Source organism: Bos mutus, chromosome 12 (assembly GCF_027580195.1).
Source record: "Bos mutus isolate GX-2022 chromosome 12, NWIPB_WYAK_1.1, whole genome shotgun sequence".
Lineage (NCBI taxonomy): Eukaryota > Metazoa > Chordata > Mammalia > Artiodactyla > Bovidae > Bos > Bos mutus.
Window position 1 is genome coordinate 30,684,777 of NC_091628.1, and position 24,500 is coordinate 30,709,276.

At 39.0% G+C, this 24,500-nt stretch overlaps 1 protein-coding gene across 1 annotated transcript in view; it reads left to right on the top strand.

Annotated features, from left to right (window-relative positions):
* Positions 1–24,500, top strand: part of UBL3 (ubiquitin like 3) — a 48,765-nt gene that overhangs the window by 13,811 nt on the left and 10,454 nt on the right. The window contains exon 2 of the mRNA XM_005902167.3: positions 22,622–22,730. Within this exon, the coding sequence (XP_005902229.1) occupies positions 22,622–22,730 (109 nt within the window). The remainder of the gene's footprint in view (positions 1–22,621; positions 22,731–24,500) is intronic.

A 24,500-nucleotide genomic window follows, 5' to 3' on the forward strand; every position in this document is an offset into this window, starting at 1 on the left:
TGGGCTGGGCCTGAAATCCTCCTCAATGTCCTCTGTGCCCTACAGCTGTGGGCAGTGCCGTCTTGCTTCCTGTCCTCAGAGGCACTCTTCCTGCTCACATCTAAAATTGAATTCCCTCATCCCTCGATTTCTGACTCAGAACCCCACGGGCTCCCTCTGTAGCACTAGTCACACTTGGTAATTCATTAGTTTGTCTTTAGATTTGTTTTAATTGTCGACAATTCTGTTAGGTAGGTATATCTCTTTCATTGGCCACTGTGGCCAGTAAGTATGATGCCTTTTATATAGTAGGTTTTTCATAAGTATTTATGGGCTTAAGAAGTAATTATATTGTAGGCACTGTGCTAAGCTAATGACTTGAAACAGACTTAATCCTCAAAAAAAAAAAAAAAGACTCTCAGAACAAGTTTACCTACAAGGTAGGTGCTTGTGTTAGCTGCATTTTATTGATGAGGAAGATGAAAATTAATGATATTTTGTCACTTTCCTTAAGCCAGCCAGCTAGGTGGGCCCATTTTGTGTTCTTGGATATTTTTGCATTTCTAACTTTTCACCATTTTAATATCATCTTCATTATATCTTAAAGGTAACGACTGTTATTATACTTATATTCTGGTATTTCAACTTTAGCTTCTTGCATTTGCTTAACATTTTAAAATAACCAAGATTTCAGAAAGGAAATTAGAAATTTGTAATGGAAGTTGAAGAAGTATTAATAAGATTTAAATACTTGAAGTGGTAGATTTGCAGTGTGGCTACCAAGTATTATGAGTGATTTTTCAAGCCGTAAAATCTCTCTCATTATTTTGTGACTAAACAGAAAGCCTGTGTTACTATTAAATGCATATATTTGATATATATAAAAACATATATTTGAAGAAAATGGTGTTTGAGCCTTTTGTACTTAAAGGACTATTACATAGATTTTTACCTTTAGCACTCAATATAATCGATATAACTTCCATGTTAGCTGTCAGTTTACTTCCATACTTATTTGTCTATGGATAATAGTCTTGCTCTGTTTATTTCTTTCTGTTATTCAGTTCATCAGCAAGTATTTGTTGAGCATGTGCTTATGCCAGGCACGTTTTTAGGCTCTGGTGTGCAGCAGTGAGTGAAGCTTGCACTTAAGTAGTAGGGAGATAGACATTAAACACAATGAAAAGTAAAATACATAGTGTGTGAGGTAGCGGCATTTTTTTCTCCAGGGAAGAATAAGGGAGAGGGTTTGGAGAGTGCTGAGGGACAGTTGCTGTGTTGCCCAGTTTTACAGAGGGTGATCGGGGAGACCATTGGGAAGGGATCTGAGGGAATTGCGGGCCATCCAGTGTCTTGGGGGATCACATGCCAGGCAGAAGGAATATGTCCTTGTTTGATTTCTTTGTTCCTTTTCAGTGTCTCTCACTGTCAGTCCTTCCCTTAAATTTTTGTGTTTCTCATAGTTTTTGTTCCCTGCCCTTCTGTGTCATCTGCGTGATCAGTATCTTCCTCACTAGTTTGTGCAGCAAGCATTTATCGCCTGCCGGTGTGCCAGATAGAATTTTCTCTGATGTCAGCACACACACAGTGTCTTTTGAATGAATTTCCTGTTCTTTATCTCCACTGCCTCCAGCCATGTTTTCATCCAGATATCATCCCCCTTTATCTGCTTCTATTTATCTGCCTTTCACCCTTTCCCCAGGTTTGTTTTTTGAAAACACAGATCTCATTACAGAGATCTCGTTGTTTAGCTCTTCTACTTAATTATGGTTGGCCAGTCCACGCCCCGCTCCTTAGGTGGTGGCATTAAGGCTCTTGGCAGCTGGGCTCCCATCTAGCTTCATCTGCTGCAGTTGCCTGCTGAGTGTGCCCTGTGTGGGGCTATAATGAATCCTCTGCTGGCCCACAGACCCTCAGTCACCGTTCCTGCTTCTCTCATCCTTGCTTAGCCTGCCCTTTCTGCTTTGGGGCACCTCCCCCCTTCCTTCTTGCTTTATTTGCACTGAAGACTTGTGCTTCGTGGCAGTGTTAATTCCTTGGTAATGCCTTAACTACTTGGTCAGGCGCTTCGTCATTCTAAGTATAGCACATGCTAGGAGTTCCAAACCAAAGGGACAGTGGAGGCACAGCTGTTTCCCTAGGAAGGACCAAGGGGAAAAAGAGTGGCAGCACGGCCTTTTCCTTCCAGGGTTGCCAGCAAGGTGAAGCACCAGCAAGTGTCCTCAGAGGGACAGAGCCAACACACATCCTGTTCAGGTTTCAGCGTCTCTGGTTCCAGTGAGCCCAGAATTGCTAGGTAGTGATGAGTCTCAGCATTACCTGTTGTACCATCATAACAGCCGGGGAACAAGATCCAGTCCACAGGAAACTAAAGTGAAAGGATTGCAGTCCTAGCTGATTAGTCTGGAATTCCGAGGGCTGGGCCTCCCAATCAGTCCTTCTCTCATCCACGGTTTTACCTCTACTCTAGCACGTGTGAATATTTTTGTTTTGTCCATTAGACAGACTGTGTACTCTATGAGGGCAGAGAGAAGCCTTATCTTCCTCATCTCTCTATACCCCTGTTCCTATAATAGCACTGCGCCGGTTGTATAGAGAATACCAGGTGAATGTTGAGCTAGCACTGCCACTTTGGCCAGTAGAACATTCTGCAGTGTTCGTAATATTCTGTATCTGTGCTGTCCAGTAGAGTAGCCACTGGCTGCACGTGGCTGTTGAGCACTTGGAAAGTGGTGTGTGACTAAAGAATGGAGTTTTAAATTTTATTTAATGAATTTAAATATGAATAGTTACAGGTGGTATTGGACAGTGCAGTTATGTAAATTTTTTTTGGCTTGTATTTCAGATGGTCCCAAACTGCTCAGCTTTTGGTTTTACTTTTTGTAATTTTTGTTCTCTCACTGTCGGCACTTTTTGCTACTGTCATTGTGTACACTGTCATCAACTTTCTTTTAACTTTTTGGATTTTGGTCTACATGACATAGAAAGACATGTAATCAAGCTAATGGAATTCTTTTAGAAAGAGCAAATGGTAGAGGGGCCTGGGAGTCATCTTTGACCTTTCCTAATGTGGAATAAGAAGTAAGAATGTGGAATAGCCCTCAGAAAAGAAGAGAGAAGACTAAAAATATAAATTAGTGTGGGCATTAAATTGAAGAAAAAAATACCTATATGACATTACATGAATTCATGAAGAGATGAGAGAGCAGCCCAAAAGTATAGTGCCTCTAGTTACAGGTAGGATAATTTTTTAAATGAGAAAAGGAACGGAGTTATGGTGAAAAAATGTTTTTTAAAGTTTGACTCTCAGGAAAGCCATCCAAGGAGAAACCCAGGCAAGAATAGCTGTGGGCAACAGCAGAGATTGCAGGGGTGATTGGATAAGGACCAATTAAAGTCCTTCTTGTGTAATTTGGTAAAGGTTGCATGGATCTTAACTCATTGTCAGATATTTTACTATAGTCAAAACATTGTTTTCATTATAATTCATAGAGTTTTCTTCCATATTGTGCTAGACATAGAAGAATTCAGCATGTCCACTTTTTTTTGAAGTCACTGCAGTTTTTCAGTTTCTGTGTCCATATCTACCTTTTCTCAACCTTCTGTGTCAAAATATTTTGCTTTGCTATTATATATAATCTGGACAAGCGTTAATAATACTTGCTTTCTGCTCTGAAGTTGATCCTTTTTAATCCTGCCCAGGTCAGTCTCTCTGTTACCTGGTGGGAGGGTTGTTGGTTCAGTAGCAGCCACTGAGTTGGTGCTCTTATGCAGGGTTTAACTAAGAGGTGTTTCGCGTTTAACTCTTTACACCCAGAGAAAGACAGGTTTACTAAGAGACTGAGACATCTAGCCTCTCCGTGGTTCTGTCAGACTCCCAGCTGGCCAAGGAAGCAGGCAGAGTGCTCTCAGACTTCCCAGAGCCCTGCCTGCCTCACTCCTGTGGGATTTAGGACAGACTGCCAATGAAAACAGAAAACTGGGAAAACATTCTCCCTAAATATCTTCATTCTGAAGTGGAGATGGGCTCATTCTTAGGTTGTTTATACTGCAGAGTGCAGATGTAAGCTTATTATTATATTTTTATTTTCGCAAGTGATATCTGAAATCTCAAGTAGCACCACTAGCTGTATACTGAAGTCTTCCTGGAATAGCTCAAGTGGCCATCACAGTCTACTGTGAATTCCCTGCACACATACACATACACCACATCGTCTTTATCCATTCCTCTGGTGATAGACTTGCAGGTCATTTCCGTGTCTTGGCTATTGTGAATAGTGCTGCTGGGAACACTAGAGTGTATTTTTTGCTTTTTAAAATGCAGTCGTCATCTTTGGGGATTCTGTGGAGTCTAATATGGAGCACCAATGACTAGAAACACTTTGCTAATTTTAGTTCAGTAATTCCCCTACAGTGAAAGCAAAACAAAAATTCACTTAAATCAGAATATTTTATTTCAGTAGAATCAAAGGAGGAGGCATTTGAGTTTATTGAATAATATTTGAGATTTGTAGGAATGCTTAATATCTTTCTGCTCTTAAAAAAGCTCTCATCTGTTGTTGTTGTTGTTTTTTTAAGCTTTTCCCTTCTCCAACTAGTACTTTGCTTTATCCTGTTTCTAGGTTTGGAAATATATACATAAAGATAATAACACATATATATGTATATATGTTTATGATTTTTTAAAGAACCTTATACTTTAAATTTTATTTACTTTCCAGTCATCTGTCAAAAATAAATAAAAATGAGTCTCTAACTGTACTTTACAAATTTTCAAGTACAAATAACTGTACTTTACAAAATGTATACTTTTTTTTTTTTTTGGTCTTCAGAATTCACATTTGTCTAAGATTATTGACTTACTGAGTTCGGGCTCTGCTAGTTTATAAGCTATTTTGTCTGCCACATGTATTCCACCAAGGTAATGTATTCCAGTGATGGTACTAATTATATCAAAATTAAGAACATCAACACTATTTCTCAGCAGTCCTAAATGAGATTAGATTTCTAGATCTTCTAATTTAAGTAATTTAATAAGACTGTAGAGGACCAGTTGCAATCACCTGGCAACTATTTATGAAACATTCTGAATTTCATTTAAATTCCTTGAGAGCCACTGTTAATGATTCTATTTTGGGGATTTATGTACAGTAAATTCATAACATGTATTTCTTTACAAAATCAGTACACAATACTAATATAAACTGAAAGTAAGTTTGAAGAAAGTCATAGTTTTTATTATGGCCTTGTAGTAGAGAAATACAGAGCAACTAAAAGTTTACTGGCATACTAAACTTCGCTATCTGTGGAATGCATATTCAATGAATAAAAGATACACAATAGAAAATGGTAGAAAATCCAACCAAAGAAATTAGCATGATCCTTTTGGAAAGGATTGAATCTCCCAGTTCAAAGTAAAATTTAATATCTGCAAAACAATAATAACACCATCTCTTACTTTAAGAGTTTTAAAGTTAGACCTTGGAGAAGGAATTGTCAACCCACTCCAGTATTCTCTCCTGGGAAATCCCATGGATAGAGGGACCTGTCCATGCTATAGTCAGGCTATAGTCAATGGGGTCGCAAAGAGTCAGACATGACTGAGCAACTAAACAGCAAAATTAGCCCTACCACTTTGGCAGAATAGCTTCCTAAGCAGTTTGTTTAGTTTACCCAAGAACCATGACTGCTGTGAAATGGCATAGTATAGTTATAAATAATAAACACAAGTTCAGTCCTAATTTGTGTTGCAGTTTTATACCTCGGAGGTATTTTATTTTTCTCTGATGAACTGAGTGTAATAAATCAGATACTACAAATAATAGGTTTTTTAAAAAATCAAAAGTAACATCAGATGTATTGGAACTTTGCTTAGATTTCAGTCTCATTAACACAGTCCTTTTGGAGCCTAGGTTGATTAGCCTTCTTGGGTCGTTTCTGTTGTTTTCTATGTAAATACTGTTTATCCTAGTATTCAGTGTCCAAGCGGGCCCTGTCCCACGTGCTCCACACACATTCATTCAGTAGAATTCCCCTACAATGCTGTGAGCTAGGAGTTATTACTATCCCCATTTTACAAATAAGGAGACTGAAACATGAGAAATAAAGCAATATCTTGGTGACTGATGGAACCAGGATTCAGATCTAGGTATTCTGTTTTCAGAGCCTATGCTATGATTGTAACATCTGGAATTCTGGAAAAAGTGAGAGTCGCTCAGTCGTGTCCAACTCTGCAACCCCATGTACTATACAGTCCATGGAATTCTCCAGGTCAGAATACTGGAGTGGGTAGCCTTTCCCTTCTCCAGGGGATCTTCCCAACTCAGGGATCAAACCCAGGTCTCCCGCATTGCAGGCAGATTCTTTACCAGCTAAACCACAAGGGAAGCCTAAGAATACCGGAGCGGGTAGCCTGTCCCTTCTCCAGCGGATCTTCCCGACCCAGAAATCGAACCAGGGTCTCCTGCATTGCAGGCAGATTCTTTACTGAGCTATCAGGGAATTCTGGGGAGGTAGACTGTATTCTTCAGTACTATTGTGTGTATTAGAAATGAGCCAGTTCATTTTGTGTACACACAAAAAAGGTAGCATTTATTTAACAAATAATAGCAAGCCAGGTAAAGGGGTAATCTTTAATGTCCTTATTATGCAGTTGAGTTTATTGTTTATATCATGGTTGTAACCTAGCATGTTGATTTGGACAGTGTCTGTATCTGATTCTTTAGATTGAAAGAATGAAGAGTGGAAGATAACTCAAGGAAAAAACAACTTGAATTTAATCTTTTTAAATTTCTAATACCATTTCAGATATAGGAACCATGAATGTAAAATAAACTCTTAAGACTGCAAGGAATCTGGGAGTAGTCTAAACCTAGAATTCATTCTCTCTTACTATAAAAAGTCTGAGGACCTCTCAGTGAGGTTCTGCCTATCTCCAGTACATCTTTTCTGCAGGGTCACTAACATACCACTCAACTATTTTCATTAGAGAAGCTTCTTTCCAGAAAAGAAAATGCTGAGTGTTGGGGGTACCGTAAGTTAGGAGGCATTGTTCGACGTATGCAAACAACATAAATCATTCTGTTAAGCTTTGTAGAATCTTCCACATTTCTAAGTGGTTGACATTTTATCCTCACAGTTGTCTGTAGAAAAACGGGAGGGGAAAAGGGATTATTACCCTTGATTTATTCCCTGTGATGGAGATCTGCGTTCTTTTAGTCAACCTTTAACATTAGTGAGTGTTGTTCATTAATTGTTTGTGAGAGGGTGGTCCTTGGATTCTTTCTAGATTGTTTCTCTCCAAATTGCTAATCAGATTTTTTTCTAACTTTCCTCTCTCTCTCTTTTTTTAATGGTGTCTTTTTAGCGAAAGGGCTTCCCTGATAGCTCAGCTGGTAAAGAATCCACCTGCAAGGCAGGAGACCCCAGTTCAATTTCTGGATCGGGAAGATCCACTGCAGAAGAGATAGGCTACTCACTCCAGTGTTCTTGGGCTTGCCTGGTAGCTCAGACAGTAAAGAATCCGCCTGCAACTCGGGAGATCTGGGTTTGATCCCTGGGTTGGGAAGATCCCCTGGAGAAGGGAACAGCTACCCACTCCAGTCTTCTGACCTGGAGAATTCCGTGGACAGAGGAGCCTGGCAGGCTACAGTCCATGGGGTCCCAGAGAGTTGGACATGACTAAACGACTTTCACTTTAAAACACTACAGTTATCTTTCTGATGGAAAGAAGAGTGCATTTTGTTTTACTTTGAAAAACTGCTCAGAAGAAAGAAATTGATATAATTTGCAATGCCCTAGTAGTTTAATTAATTCATTATTATAAATAAACTGATTATCTGGGATGGATTGGACAAAGTATATAGCTGCTTTATTAAGTATTCTAACTATCTGAACAGGTAGGTTAACTTCTTCCAGATTTGTAAAAGTACTGTTATAACATCCTTCTTAGTTCACGGATTTGGTGGAATATTTTATTCCCTGGTGGCTGCATTTCTTGTTAAGTCTATAACTGTTATTCCAAGATTTCTGATATAGATGCAACAAAACACCTTACTTGGCCTTTCTCTTCCATCTTATGCTATGATAGTTTCTCATTTTCTGTCCCAAAGTTAAATGACCAGCTTTACAGTTTGACTCAACTTCTTTAGATTACAACATTAAGAGTCCCTTAGGTGGGGTTTTGTAAATACTTATTTTAAGTTTTATGAAAAATTGCAGACAAAAATGGAGAGATAAGTATAATAAATCCCCATGTATCCACATTGCAGTTTCAACAATTATTAACTCATGGTCAGTCGTGTTTACTTGCTCTTCCTGAATGATTTTGAAACATCATATTACATATGACATTTGGTATGTGTGAATGAAATATACATGAGAATGATATTTTAAACCACAATAATCATTACAGCTTCAAAATTAGTGATAATTACCTAACATTATCAGCCTTACAGATACAGAGCATATAAAGACAAGTATTTATGCCACTTTTAGTTTTGAACTGAAGGTGCTGAAAAATTTAACGTTTCAAAGGCTGTTTAACATTAAAGTGTTTTTTTTTTGTCTTATGAACGTTGAGACCTGAAGAAGTCATAGTATAGTAACCTTCTTTTCTAATCCTGCTGTGGCAATATTCTTAGCATTCTCAGCTTTTCTCTTACCTCTAAGAAGAAGTAGAAAATGTTCTGACTTTGCTGTCAGAATATACAAACTTAAACATTGACCACAGATTTTGAGCATAATTGCACTTATACAGATTATGTGACTTAAGAATGTTTTCAATAAATAACAATCTTTGAAATCTAAGAAAATTGCCTAAAGATGTAAAAATAGTTCTTGGACAGAGAAATATATTTCAGTTGATTGATTGGTGTTAATGTGGGAAATCATTAGGTTGCTATCTTCCTTTTTTATTGCAAGGAAAAGGAAGAAAATTGTGCTTGTACCTCTGGTCATTGAACTAAGCAGTTTGTTCTCTTTTTTCCTTTGCTCTGTGATAGGTTAGTAGTTATTTAAATAATTGATGTTAAGTGTCTCTGAATTCCTGTGGTTCTCAGATACTATTAACTTTCTCTTCCTGACTGAAGAGGATGTATAGGATAGAATCTTTTTTCCTTTGTCTAAATTTAGACTTAATTATGAATTAGGAAGTTTGTGAGGGTATCTGAGCTGGAGGTAAAGTATGGCTGTTTTCTTATTTTTTAGTTTTGTTTTGCTGCTGTTGCCGCCTTTTGTTTTTCGATCCTTTATGCAGTTAAGGGTGAATGGAGAGCTAAAAATAAACATTTGCAAACAGTTCACACTAGAAGTTATTTTTCTATAATCCTTGAACTGAATAAAAGCAGAAGTTTTAAAACTCTGAATCCAAGTTTCACTGGCATCCCTGGCTTACAGAGAAGGCATTTGGTTGCCATTCACCCAGCTACCTGCTCTTGTCTCAAAACCCTCACCTAGTTCTAGATCTGAGTAGGGATTGGCCCCGTGTGCAAGTTTATCCGTACCTGTGGATTTGCACTTGAATATCCCTTTTAACAAACCTGATAATCTTCTGTTGGTTTGGAGATGTTTTTTCTCCTATGATTACTTTCTGCTTGTAGAGTTGGATCATAGGTTTACATTAAAATATCAAAAGCCTCTGGAAACCCTGTCCTTTCTAATACATTTAAACAATTTCGTTTATGGCCCTTTCCCTGTTCCTCCCCTGAGAGACCCAGTCTCTTATTACCATTACTGAAACTGTCCTTCTCAACACATACCCCCACCCCCAAGGGTGGGTAGGGGACTGAAACGTAAATCGCAAAAGCAAGCCTGAATTACTTAAATCAGATTTTTAAAAATTCAGAGGTTCTGCTGCCTCTACAAATCTGTCAAACAGGAGATAGAATAAAACAGAGGAACTGAAATTTATTTATTGTAATTTATACTTTTATTCTTAACATTATAGTATACTGAGCTGTTTAGTAGTAGCCTTTCCCCACATTGACATTCAAACTCTAAACTAGAAAATGCTTTTGTTCTTTTATTCTAGAAAGAATAAAACAGACAAATTTGTATATCCACCTTCTACGTCTGATTTTAAAAATTGAAGTGGTTTAGCATTTTGCACTGTAGCTAGGAATTGAACAGTCCTCAGAACGAAATGTGGAGAAGGCAATGGCAAGCCACTCCAGTACTCTTGCCTAGAAAATCCCATGGATGGAGGAGCCTGGTGGGCTACAGTCCATGGGGTCGCCACGAGTCGGTCGCGACTGAGCGACTTCACTTTCACTTTTCACTTTCACGCAATGGAGAAGGAAATGGCAACCCACTCCAGTGTTCTTGCCTGGAGAATCCCAGGGACGGCAGAGCCTGGTGGGCTGCCGTCTATGGGGTCGCACAGAGTCGGACACGACTGACGCGACTTAGCAGCAGCAGCAGAACAAAATGTTCAGGGATAAAGAGGACATAACATAGCAGCATTGCCATGGTATTGCCTTGCTCTTGAGGATTACATGCCCCTAATACAGTTTGTGTTCTGTATCTCGAATCAGGATATAACACAGCATGGGATAGATAACCCCTAATTTACCTGTCTGTATAGCGGTCTATACAGCAATAGACCGCTGTCTCTATCTCTGCTGTGTAGAGTTTAGCTAAGACCAAGAAAATACAATGAAGGCCTCCAAACAGCAAATTTTATAACCAAATTGAGTTTGGTTATAAGATTTCCAGAGGTCAGCTTTGATAGCATAGTTGCTCTTATTTTAGACACAGTTTAAAACTGATTATCTCAGCCTATAGCAAGAGAGAAGCTCTCTGGATAGCCACCACAAGCAACTTCGTGATAAAATCTCTTTACTGTTAGTTGGTTCTAAAAGTAAATTCCCTAAATTCCGTGATTGTATTTCATAATTTCTTCAATACCTTCAGTGCTTTAACTGAGGGAAAGAAGGAACTCTATACATAGTAACATAATAACTAACATTGACATAAATAATACTGATAAAATTGCAGTATACTTATGGAGTGCTTTTCATAAAGTTAACAAAATGCTTTCATTCCTAGTGTTTTACTTAATCGATTTTTTTCTTTATTTTTTAAATTCTTTTGGCTGCATCACGTGGCTTGTGGGATCTCAGTTCCCCAACCAGCGATTGAACCCACAGCCATGACAGTGAAAGCCTAGAATTCTAACCACTAGGCCACCAGGGAACTCTAGATTATGTCTTCTAATTCAGAGAGTCTGCTGGCTTAAAAAAAATCCTAAAAAGTGGCAGAATTCCTAACAAGCATCCTGAAAGTTTGGGGGGAAATGTCGCTGAGCATCTACCTAATAGATCCTAAAGGCATCGTTGTTTGATAAAGGATATTTATAATGGCGCCCTGCAGAGACTGGTTACTTGATGTATATTGAAAGACGATAAGCTTATCTCCCTTAGACATACATGGATCACGCAACTGTTCACGAGTTGGTCCCAGAAAATAAAGTTAAGAAGGACTATATGGATTTCCCCTATTGCCTTAAGCGAGTTTTTCAGACATCTTCCGCTGAGTGCTTCTCTCTGTGGATTAGAATTATTTAATCAGCTTGTGAATGATAAAGCCAGTTGTTTGCCCTGGTATGGAACTCACCTAGTAAACTTAGATCTCTGTGCAATTCAGGAAGCACAACTTCCTGAGATTTTCCACAAAATGCCAGTAATGTCGTCTGAATTTTTGTTTTGGTGTTCTGAGTTGAGAAGGTAGTACATATTTGGGAATTAAATAGTATTCAGAAAACTGAGAATAAAATGAAGATGTTTTTATTGCAGTGGGTTAAATATATTCCTTGGTTTCTGGGCCTCCCAAATTTATTCAGGAAATTTCTAACTTGGTAAAATAATTTTAACGTTAATATCCTTGATTCCTTTGATCCATGGCAGATTGGCAATTCATGATGATTTCTCAAAGTATGTGCATTTATGGCTCTGTAGTGTCCAAATGAGAGGATCTCCGAAGTTTGAAGCAGGTGTATTTAAGAGGTGCTTCCCCTATCCACTCTCCACCAGATGAACTCCCCTGACCTCTCAGTGTAGGATAGAGCCTCCTTCTAGGCTGCTGTGCTCGGGCCTGTAAGTCTATGTTGGTGCTTGTTGGCTCTGTGTGATGGATGGCACAGGGTTTCTGCTGTAGTGCTGGGTTACCCTGGATTGACATTTCAGTTGCTGTTTAGTTTTGCCCTGGGTTGGGTCAGTTCATGTAGCTTGGGAACTAATAGTAGTATTTTACAAATATTTATTTGCTCAACATTAATTAATGGAAGGATAGACTAATTTTTATACCATTTCCATATTGAAACAAATACAGTTTCGTAAGGGTCAGTTTTCAAAAAGCAGGGTCAATTTTGTATAAAGAATTAGGCAAAACATTTCCCAGGTTTTGGGTGTTTTAATTCATAATTTTTCTAAAGCAAGAAAGAATTAGTCACTCAGTCATGTCTGACTCTTTGCAACTCCAGGGGCTGTAGCCCACCAGGCTTCTCTGACCATGGGGTTTCCCAGGCAAGAGTACTGGAGTGGGTTGACATTTCCATCTCCAGGGAATCTTCCCAACCTAGGGCTTAAACTTGAATTGGCTGCATTGGTGGGTGGATTCTTTACCATTGGGCCACCTGCGACAGTCTTCCGTGTACCTCATTGGTCGGAACTAGATACGTGGCCACTCCTAGTGCAATGAAGTTTGCTATAGTTCTCATGTCCTCTTGTGTTAAAGGTTGCTTCTTACACTCTTTATGAGGAAGGAAAGAAATGAACATTGTATGAATCTGTTAGCATTGTGTTTAACTGTTACGTCACTGCAGAATTGTACTTAGTGGCATAAAAAAAAGTGAGGGGTTTACATGCTTCCTGCAGCAAGAAATCTGGATGGTGACCCTGTAGGGTTAGTGCAGTGGCCTGAGGCTGCTCTCAAGGGACCAGGCTCCTCCTGTCTCTCTGCTCTTCTCTCTGTAGCCTGTGGATTTCTATCTGGTGGTCTAAAGGTAACTCCGGACATCACCTTATGTTCCAGGTGGTGAAAAGATGGAAAGGCAAAAGGCTTTTCCTGAGCAGTGATTTATTTGAGAAGGGCCTTCCTTCCCAGGTACTGTAACCTCTGTCCCACTGACTGGAGTTGTCAAGGGCCCAGGCATGCATGGTGCTGGCATTTTGAGTGGCCCGACAGGCCCTGATTGTGGAGGCTGGCAACTCATCAGTCTTAGTGGTGAGGGCACACGCAGCACCAGCGCAGGAACCAGCCTTTGAGACAGAGGGGCCCTGTGTCCCTGTGTGTCCTTTCTGCAGCTCCTTTCCTGTGTTGAGAGTTCTCCCTCCTAGTTTGTATTATAAGCAATGTTAGTTCAAATAAGGTAAATCATGTTCTTTAATTGAATTAAAAAATAATTCCTATGTAGGAAACTCTTTTATAGGAAAAAATGGCTGTATTTTCACTTAGTGGGAAATTAAGTAGTCATTAAATATTTACAAAGGTTGTGCACAGAATGGGCTGCATGCCCCGGAACTGTTCTAGGTCATTAGTGATCTCTAGGATATAAATCCAGAAAATGCTTTTCTGTCTTCATTGTACTTGGCCTCTCAGCAGAACTTAAAATAGGAGCTCACCTGGTCTTCCCTTTACACTTTGTTCTCCTGGCTTGCGTGGCCCCACATGCACAGCTTTTTCGTTTGTCTTCTTAGCTCCCCCCTCTCAGTTTCCTTTGCCAGCTCTTGATTTGCTTTGAAAGTGTTAACTTTTCTTTGGTGTTCAACTGGGCTCTCATCTTATCTCATCAGCCGCTTTTTCCGTACAGCAGTCAAAGGGCTCTTCAGTGGAATTTGAATTGTGAGCCTCGCTGTTTAAAACTTTTAAATGTCTCACAGTTCGCGGTGAACACTCAGACGCCTCCCAGGCTGTGTGAGCGGATCCAGCCCCTGCGAGCTCCTCAGCCTCATCTGTGCCACCCTTCCTCGGTCGCTAGTGCAGTTCCCTGCACTTGTCAGGTTCTTCCTTGTTCCTTGAAGTCCTCATACGCGCTGGGCCACTGCCTGGAGTGTCGTGCTGCCCACTCTTGGCATCTCCAGCTCCTGTTTTAGGTCCTCAGCTAGGCCTTCAGTGAAGCCCCCCTGAAGCTCCCTGTTCCAGAGTCTTGGTTGTTTCATGGCACTTTCTCTCAGGTGATCTTTTGTCCGTTTGCTTCTTTTCATACCCAGTTTGTGCATAGTAGGTACTATTTTTTTTTTTTTTTCGGCTGAATGCGTGGTTAATATCATGGAGAGATTCTTAACATTATTTTGAGAAAAAGAAAAATTTTGTAGAGCGTCATCATACTGTGTAAAAAATGTTAATAGTCCTCTGGTGGGAATCTGTTTTTTAAAATTAGCTTCTAATGGCAAAGGAAAACTTAAAAACTCTAACTTGCAGTTTTACATCTAAATGGAACTCTAGAGATCATTGAATACAATCATTTCCTCCCTAATCAGGGAACATGGATAATAATATGCTATTTTATGTTTTTGCAGAAAGTTTCAGAGTTTACAGAATACTTTCACATACTGTCTCATTTGAGCTTTAAAGTAGATTCTGAGTAGTTAGGGTATTCTCTGGATGTAAGCCCTTGTCTAGCCACCAGGCACGTGACCTTGGGTAGGTGAGAAAATGAGGGTGGTGTGAGTATCCAGAGACTTTATATAAATTTTGTGAACTCTGCAGTATGAAACATGTCGGTAGTAGTTGTGTTACAAGTAACAAACCTAGCTCCCAGAACAGTGACGTGCTGGCACGGTGTCCGGGATGAGCAGTGAGCGGTCAGGCTGATAACCAGCCTCCGGCTGTGCAGTAATCTTAACTCTGGCAAGATGCTTAACCTCAGTTAAGCCTCAGTGTGCTCATCTGGAAAATAAAGATACTATCTGCTTTATACAATAGTAGTTAGCACAGTTTCTGACACATGCTAAGTAGTCAGTAAATCTTTTTGTTGTCACCACCATCAGTAACATCAAGCACGACAAAAATGACCAGAATGGTAGTTTGATGAGTAGTTTGAGTCTTACAGAGTTGTGAATTCTTTGCTAAATTCTCATCTGAGAAGTAATTCATATACACAGGTGTGTTGTGCAATAGCTGTGCTGCAGCATAGCAAGACTGCTCAGAAGTTGTTGTTTTCACATATTTTCTAATTGTATATGCTCAGGTCACCTTATTCAGATTGAAATTACCAAAATAATAGCAGTTTAAAGACTGAAAAGTGTGTAGAGCGATTGTAGACATTCAGAGGGCTTTGAAACTTTGAAATAAGGATTGTTAGTAAGCACTTGGACTGTCAGGTTACCTCTTCAGTGTTGCTATGGCTTCTTAGAGACAACGTCCTGATCATGGTCTCTTTCTCTTCCTCTCTAATGGCCCCCTGATGATTTTATTGACGCACTTTAGGGAGCATGATTATTTGGTTCAGTACTTGTAGCATGCCTTCATTAGGATGTGTAATACGTAATGCTGCCACAGATACCTAATCTGTAAAAAAAAACACACAACAAAAAACAAACAAACTGGCTGATGGTGGGAGGAAGTAGAAGGAAGTAAAGACATAGAAGGAATCCAAAGAAAGAAAAGTAAAAGTCGCTCAGTTGTATCCAGCTCTTTGCAACCTCATGGACTATACGGTCCATGGAATTCTCCAGGCCAGAATATTGAAGTGGGTAGCCTTTCCCTTCTCCAGGGGTCTTCCCAACCCAGGAATCGAACCCAGGTCTCCTGCATTGCAGGCGGATTCTTTACCAGCTGAGCCACAAGGGAAGCCCAAGAACACTAGAGTGGGTAGCCTGTCCCTTCTCCAGAGGATCTTCTGACCCAGGAATTGAACCAGGGTCTCCTGCAATCCAAGGCTTTGTGATTTCTGCCGTTGAGTTTACAATCTAATTGAAGCCATCTGCTGCTATTGCATTTGCTTTCTGTATTGTAATGCTAAATGTTTTGATGATGCTGGATTTATATTCAGTAACAACTTCAGTAACACACGTCTTGTGTTTTTCTAAATGAATAGCCTTGATGCAGTCACGCCTAATGAGGAGCACTCCGTGATTATGTTAAAAAACGATAGACATTCTTAGCTCAGGTGGCATGTCCTGCATAGATGCAGACTTCTGTGCTGTTTTACTGGCAGTTGTACTGAACATTATGTACTGATGTAGATGCATTTATCATGTTTGCCTTTTCCATTTTCTGCTCATTTTGTGGAGTTTTGCAGCAAAGTAATTTGCCACACGAATCCTAAGTAAAACCATTTATTGTGACTTTAAAATTTAATAAATAATAAGTAATAAAGCAATTATGTTCAAGTAAGAATTCACGAGTGTTCCAGAGACGTCCAGTTATAAATGAGAACCTCACTGTCAGGAGCACATGAGGTCATGGCTCTCTGGGGCACCACTGAGTGATGGGATCCCTAGTCACAGGTCGACGCAAGCCGTCTGCGAGCTGAATAAGCTTGCGGATCCAGGCGGCCGGGGACAATCGTTGTCTTCACGGCTGCCCAGAATGAGTTCTTCTTGGACAGGAGAGCTGGCTATCACTTTTGAATAATCAATTGACTGACAAACATATTGTAAAGAATAGGATGATTTTTAAAATGCCTTGTTCTTTTTTTCCCTGTTCAGGGCAACTGTTTTTCTTTTATCACTGTGGTCTGTTGCAGGGCTTGTGTTCCCTGATAATTTTACTTGGGAACTTAAGCTAGAGGACTCTTTGACCTCTCCTTTACCTATTTTTCAGAGTAGATGTTGGTGGCTCAGACAGTAAAGCGTCTGTCTACAATGTGAGAGACCTGGGTTTGATCCATGGGTTGGGAACATTCCCTGGAGAAGGAAATGGCAACCCACTCCAGTACTCTTGCCTTGAAAATCCCATGGACGGAGGAGCTTGGTGCAGGCTACTATCCATGGGGTCGCAAAGAGTTGGGCACGACTGAGCGACTTTACTTTCTTTCTTATTGAGTTTTTACTGCTACAGATTTAATAGTTCATGTACATTGGAATCTACATCATTTTCATCATTTTAAGTGTTAAAAAGAAGGTAAAGATCCCATAGGTTTAACCCATTTAGCAAATCTCAGTGTACCTTAGTTTATGAGTACATAATACAAGTAAATTCAGAGACAAAAATCCAGGTGTATTTTCTTAGAAGGTAGAATCTGTTTTCATGAATCCCTTACAACTTCTTCACAAATAGGAGTACTCCTTCATTCCAATAAAAAAGTAGGAATGCTTTCTTGGCTTCTTCAGTTATATTTTGAAATTCTTCCCTGCTCTTTGTTGAAAATGTAGTTTTATCACTTCACCAGGGTGACTAGGTGCAGGATAATTTTTTTATGCCATCCCCTCTCAAGCATGTGAGCCCAGAGTGTGTGTGGATTGGAGTGGGGCAGTGAGCATTTCAGCCAGGAGGAACAACCTGGATACAGGCCTTGAGGCAGAGAGCTTGGCAGCTTGAGGCCCTGAAAGAAGGTCCATGCGACTGGGGCATGGTGGGGCAAGAGGGGTTGGGGTGACAGAGGATAATCATGGAGACCTTGCTGAGGAGTTTGCCTGGGCCACGGGCCACTTGAGCAGGGCGGCACCCAGCGGGTATTGCTGGTGGTGCCCTAGGTTCAGCTCTCAGCCTCCCGCTTGCTAACATCTCTCCTTTCATTCCCAGGACTCTGAGAGGTGGGTGGTAGCATCAGAGTCCGCTAGACTGAGTACCAACTAGGTGTGTGGGTAGTCGCGGTTTTACTTCTGGCCACTGTACATTACACACCCTACCCTGGAATCTCCAGCTCACAGGTTCTGCTTTCTTTTCTCTTTTATATTCATTTAGCAAATACTTGTTGAGCACTTTGTAGCCACCCCCTCCTCCACAATCAGTTGTTTGTATGTCTCCTAGCTTCCAGGGTATGAAATCTCCACAAGTTTCATGTTAAATATTTTGTAATCAGGCACCAAGCACTGTATCAGTTTCAGAAAATGTCTGAATAAATGAACAACTAAAAGAAAGTTTATGTAATTATCATATCTAAGCACCGCAGTTATTTGAATAATTTGTTTTTAATCAGTCCTGTGTAGAAACATGAACATATTCCTCCTTCGTTCCATTTTTCTTTAACATACAGTTAACAGAAATTCAAAACATGCCATTTAAGTCCATAGGTCTAGAAAAAAAAATACACTTATCTCTTTTCAGCCTCATATCTTAAGTCACTGGTAGTTTGTATTTTTACTCTAGATGAAGTAGCTATTTTGATACAGAATTATTTTTTAAAAAGCACTGTTCACCTTCAGATAAAAATAAGAAAGATAAGTAAAGACAAACATATACCACCATATACATTTTTAGGAAGTCAAGCTCTTTTTAAAATAATCTTTTTGAGGTAATTATGGATTTACATGGGATAGTAAGAAATAATACAGGGAAATCCCATACAGCCTTCACCTAGTTTTCCCTAATGATAGCTAGCATCTTGTAAGTAGTTCGGTAGCCTCAGGGAGTGGACACTGATGAAACCCACAGGCTTTATTCGGAGCTCTCCAGTTCGCATGCCCTCATTAGTGTCTGTGCCGATGTAGTTCTGTGCAGTCACAGGCCGCTTACCCAGCAGCACGCATTTCAGTTCCACCCCGAGGATCCCTATATGTCCCTTTATAGACACAGCCGTGCTCTCTCTTCCCCTCTTCCTAGAACCCGGCCACCACTTCTCTCCATCTCTTACTTAGTAATTTCAAAAATATTGTATAAATGGAATCATATATACCACGTCATCTTTTGAATTGACTTATTTTTTTTAACTCTATATAATCCCCTTGAGATGAATTGAGAACTTTAAAAAAGTGATTTGCAAAGAAAGTCTAACCTCTTTCCCACTGGCCACTTACCTGTCCTTTAGCAAAAACAGGCAGGAATGAGCCCCACCAAGGCGCAGGCAGAGGCCTCCCCTCTGTGCCCTGGAACTCACGCTGCTCCTCAGAGACTCTCGGAGAAGTCAAGAGTTCCCCTTTTGATCAGTGCATTGATATCTTTGTGAAAAACAGTCATATTTCTTTCAGAGGGCATGGCCCATCTCCATAATCTCCTGTTTTATTTCCAAAGGCTGTTCCAGTTAATCCCATCTTCCATTACCCCTCTTTCTTTCCTCTTAATTTTTTTCCCATTCTGACCTACTCAAAATAAATTGTTGAGTGAATTAAGCTGTAGATAAGATTTCTCCAAATTGATATTATCCAACAAATAGGAATCACAATCAATTTGACCGAAAATCTTAAACAGACAAACTTGAAATTACATGCATGAAAGAGCTTCTTTTGTTTCCATTGGCTTTACAGGAAATGATCATGGTAGTTCTGCTTCACTGATAGTCTTGTTTTGATTTGTTTTGCCTCCAAAGTAATTATAAAGTATATATCATTCATTTGGATGGTCTAAGTGCCATCCCTTGGGTATATTATTCTGTGATAAGAACTCCATCTCCTACCAAGTCATTCAGAGTCCTGATGAACAGTTTTCTTTTTAGATGAGTATGTATATGAGTATATCACATTTTAAGCTGTAAATAAGAGTGTTGTTTGTAACCCACTGTTGATGTGTTGAGAATACCAGTACCTCACAAGCAGAGATTCTTATTCTTAAAATAAGGTATTTTATAAATTGACTTACCTTGGCTTCAAAGAAGAAAAAAGGTCTTTCATTAAAAAGTATTTAAATAATTAATACTTAATCTTTCTAAAGAAACTAGCTCACATTTGTAGGGACTGCTATACGTTTATTGAGAGGAGCTGTAATTGACATTTAATCTGAATGAGCATGATAGATTCTACCTATACTTTGCTTGCTTAGTTGTTCAGTGGTATTCGACTCTTTGCGACCCCATGGACTGTAGCCCACCAGGTTCCTCTGTCCATGGGAGTTTTCAGGCAAAAACACTGGAGTGGGTTGTCATTTTCTTCTGCAGAGGATCTTCCTGACCCAGGGATCAAACCTACATCTCCTTTGTCTCCTGCATTGCCCTCTTTACCCGCTGAGGAAATCCTAACTGTGCTATAAGAACAATTAACTACTGACCAACCTATATGGCTAGATGTTTGGATGATTGCTTCAAGATTTACTCTTTTGTTTCTCAATTTGTAGCTCTAAGCCACTTTCAAACTGTACCAAGAATTATAAACTTAATTTCTGTGGCCATCCAGGTATAAGTGTATAAAGCAGACCAGTGTGAGTAAATTGAGAGTATATGTGTCAAACTGAAAAGTTCATGTCCACCTGTAAACGTTTAAAACAAAAATTAACTGTGTCAGACACATCTACAGGCCAAAAGTTTTCAACATTCTGATCATCTTGACAGACATAAATTTGTCAGACTGTTGATTTTGAAATGTGAAAGAGCTTTTTAGTGACAGTGATTGTATCAGGTTTAAAATAGGAAAAGCCAAGAACTTGGCAGCATGAATGCACTTAGCATTATGTATTTATGAGGTGGAGGTGTGTGTATTAGTTTTTGTTTAATACATTGTGGATGTCTTTCCACATCAAGTCATATAGGTCTGTGTCTCACGTCATTTAACGATTGTAGGAAGCTTCCATGATGAGGATGCACTATCATTTATTTTTCCATTTTCTTGCTGAGGGATATTAGGGAAAATTTAAAGTATGTGTCAGTGTAACCTTTGCGGAAAATAATGGTTAAGTCCTCTTCTATTTTCTTCGTTATTTTAAAATATTATAACTTGAATAAAAGCTCAGTAGAAATTAATTTTTAACTTAAAAGTTGATCCCAGGAAATAGTAAGTTCCTATCATTTGCATACCTCTTAGGAAGCCTGGATTTAATTATATTTCTTTCTGAGTGAAGCAGACATGTGGCTGACCCATTTTGAAGGGCATAATTTCTTGGGCATTAATGGCTGAAGGGCCCTTCCGCAGTAGTTTGAAGCTATTAAAAGATTCCTTGTAAGTTCACAGCAAATAGATATTTACCCATATTCACACATAAAGAGACAGTGTTGAATAGTTATGTATGTGTGAGAACTGAAACTCACACCGTATTATGTAGACGGTAGGCTCCTTGCTTTAGCAGTCACTCATTACTTATTTGTTGTGGGAAAGAAAGAAGGTGGTGCTTTCTTACAACTGAATCATTATTTTAAATTCTTCCTTGAATTTTATTCTAATGGAACTTAAGGTTCCTGGATCAAATTACTTCTTTCCAACAGTGTTGTTTCATCAGACCTCTTCCTGTATTAAGTTCTTTGGTATAATTTCATTTTATTTAGGAAAGGCAGCAAAAAATTCACACAGGTCATATCGAAAGGGCTTTTCACCTGAAATATAGACTTATTTTTTTTATCTTTTGAAATACTTTACAAATTGAGATAATAGGGTACATAGCAGTTAGAATACAGTTTCTAATATGGAACCTGATTCTACTCCATCTGCTGTGAAATCCAGTTACATCCCGTTGAATGCAGAGTTAGGTGTATATAGCATTTTGCTTGAGGAGATATTTTATAATTATGAGTACATTTTCAAAGTGGCGATTTTGAGGTCCTGGGAATAGCAGTGGCCATGGTGGTGGCAGATAGTAAATGAGTGACCTGGTATCTTGGTGGTGCTGCAGTAGATTCCAGTTTATTCGTTGTAGACTTTGTCATCTTACAGACTTACTGTGTTTTGTTTTTTTTTAATAATAATAAAAAGATGTTAGTAACTGAGGAGGAGAGCTTGGGTGACCTGGTGCATTGGCAGTCTCTGTGCTCTGTGTGTAGAGAAACTGGGCTCTGGCTGTACCCTTCTTTTTTAGGAAGATATTATTTCCTCTCATATAACAGGCCTTATAGGTATAGAAAACCTCATCTATATATAAGGGAGATGAATGAATATTGTGGTTGAAAAAAATGGTTAATTATGGACAAAGAAAAATTTTAAAGTGAACATTTTGGAAACTGTATTAAGAATGGTATAAGCAAATCTGTATTGACTTGGAAATGTAAATCCAGTGGCTCTCAAAAATGTTAATTCTACTGTCCATCTTAGGTGTTCCACTGAGGGTGAATCTGTGTTCTTTGTCACACAGAGCTCCATGAAAGTGAATGATCATGTCATTGGGATTAAAGGAACTACTGTTACTGACTCTTCCAATTAACTCTAATGAAGTTCTTCAAAATTACAGTTTCTGGTTAATTTGTTTAGGTTTGAATGATTTTTATAGGATAAAAAGTTGTATATAGTTTACTTTTTCTCTTCCTTTTTTCTAAGAAGCATATTAGCAACTGAATTTTTTTTCCTATTTAGTGATGTGATCTGCAGGGTAACAACTTGTATTAGCTGTTCAGTGGAAAATTGCTGAACAATTACAATGAACATTATAAAAGCATAATGAATTTTGGTTTCCCTTTGTTCATTTATATGGTAAATATATCCGCACACACACACACACACATACACACGCATTAAATAATGAAAATCATGTCTCAAATTCTAGACCTTTAAAAAGAATCTTTTCAGAATTTAAGTAAATAAAAAACAGAAAATGGCATTATTACTAATTGAGAATGTGATTGAAATGAAAAGTTGTTATTTTACTTTAAAAATGTTAAGACTTTAAAAGAATCATTGTCTTCTTTCAGATAAACTTGCGCCTCATCTTGGTGAGCGGGAAAACGAAAGAGTTCCTATTTTCTCCTAATGATTCTGCTTCTGACATCGCAAAGCACGTGTATGACAACTGGCCGATGGGTGAGTAGTGGTTTTCTCTTGAGAATGAATAATGTTGATTCCTTGTGCCCTGCCTTGTTTCACAGACATTTTGAAAAAGTTGTAAGTAAAATATAAGAAAACAAGCGAATGATTGAGGGTACAAGGCTTAAAGTTGAAGGGGCTGCTGCATCCCTGCTGGGTTTGGCCTTTCAACTCCCTCACTGCAGAATGGTAAAGGAGCCTGGGCATCAGGTCGCTGGGTGGCCTTACAGCTGTTTTAATGTAAAAGAAAATTATTTTTTAAAGGAAAACACAAGGTAGCTAACACACACACACACTTCATATCAGTAACTCTCTTTACACCAAAGCACAAAGTAAAAACAAAGAAAAACTATCTTTAACAAATTGTAACACATTTTTAAAATTTTTGGTCTATTCTGTACACAACCTGCTTAGGTGGCATTTGACAGAAAGTGAATGTTTGATTCATGTCACTTCCTTTGTTTTCTGAACTACTACATGGTCAAGAAGGTATAAAATCCATTTATGCTTTGCATTTTCAAGCCAATATCCATGACAGAATTTTGGAGTGTGTGTGTGAGAGAGAGAGAGAGATCCTTTCTCTGGTTTTTTTCCATGTAATAAGACTCGTGCCATCCTCAAACGAGTCTTCAGCTTATGTTCTTCCTATGAAGCTAACCCAAGTCAGTTTGATCCTCTTAATTGCGTGTACCTAGTGATACGACTGTTTGTGCTGATTTCACTAATTTTACTGGACTTCCCTGGTGGCTCGGACGGTAAAGAATCCACCTGCAATGCGGGAGACCTGGATTCGATCCCTGGGTTGGAAAGATCCCCTGGAGAAGGGAAAGGCTACCCACTCCAGTATTCTGGCCTGGAGAATCCCATGGACAGAGGAGCTAACCAAAACAGTTTGTACTTCTTAAAGCACAAGACTTGTATTAACAGAGAACACAGTGTATACAAAATGAATCAATTAGATCATACTGCTCACCCTAAAATAATGTTATATGAAGCTCTTTTAGAAGAAACTCTTTAATCCTTATTAACTTCTATACAACCATAAAACTAAAACAGATCTATAAAGAAAATGCAAATACAGCTCTAAAACCAGTAATGTTCAAATTAACAACTTTAATGTGCCAGGTGGCATATTTTTGCTAACACTCACTCATTGCTTACCCCATGAATATGGTACTGTGGAGTATGGTGTGCCTCCTCTCCCGCTGGCTGTAGAGAACCCAGTTATGTGTGGATTTACCACAGACCCTTCATGCACACAGTGTACCAAAGTGTCATTCAGCCTTCACTGACAGGAACATGTCATTTATGTATTAAGTCAACCTTTGTTCTTTTCTTGTTAACCTCTTGACAATTAAAGAAGTACTGCTTGGTACCAGTACAATCATAAGCTTAAACGCATACATGAGCACTGAAGTCCCAAGGCTGTACTTGGTTGTAAGGTAATACTTTGAATTATCTAGATAATCTCATCCAGGTTATCAGGTTAAAATGAAAAGACAATCTAAAAACTCTTGATGAGGACTTTCAGACCCAAAGAACTTGTTTTAAGGATTCATAGACCTGAGTTTAAGAAATACTGCTTTAGACAAATACTTTGAAATGACTGGGTCTTTCTTCTTGCTGATAAGGAACAAATCAGTACTAGCTCCTGAATCAGAAAGAGACTGGAGCTAAAGGTCATAGATAAGAAGGAATTTCAGAAGAGCTGAAGTAACTAAACTTAGAATACTAGATTGTCTTCACAGCCAGGCAGGATAGATAAGT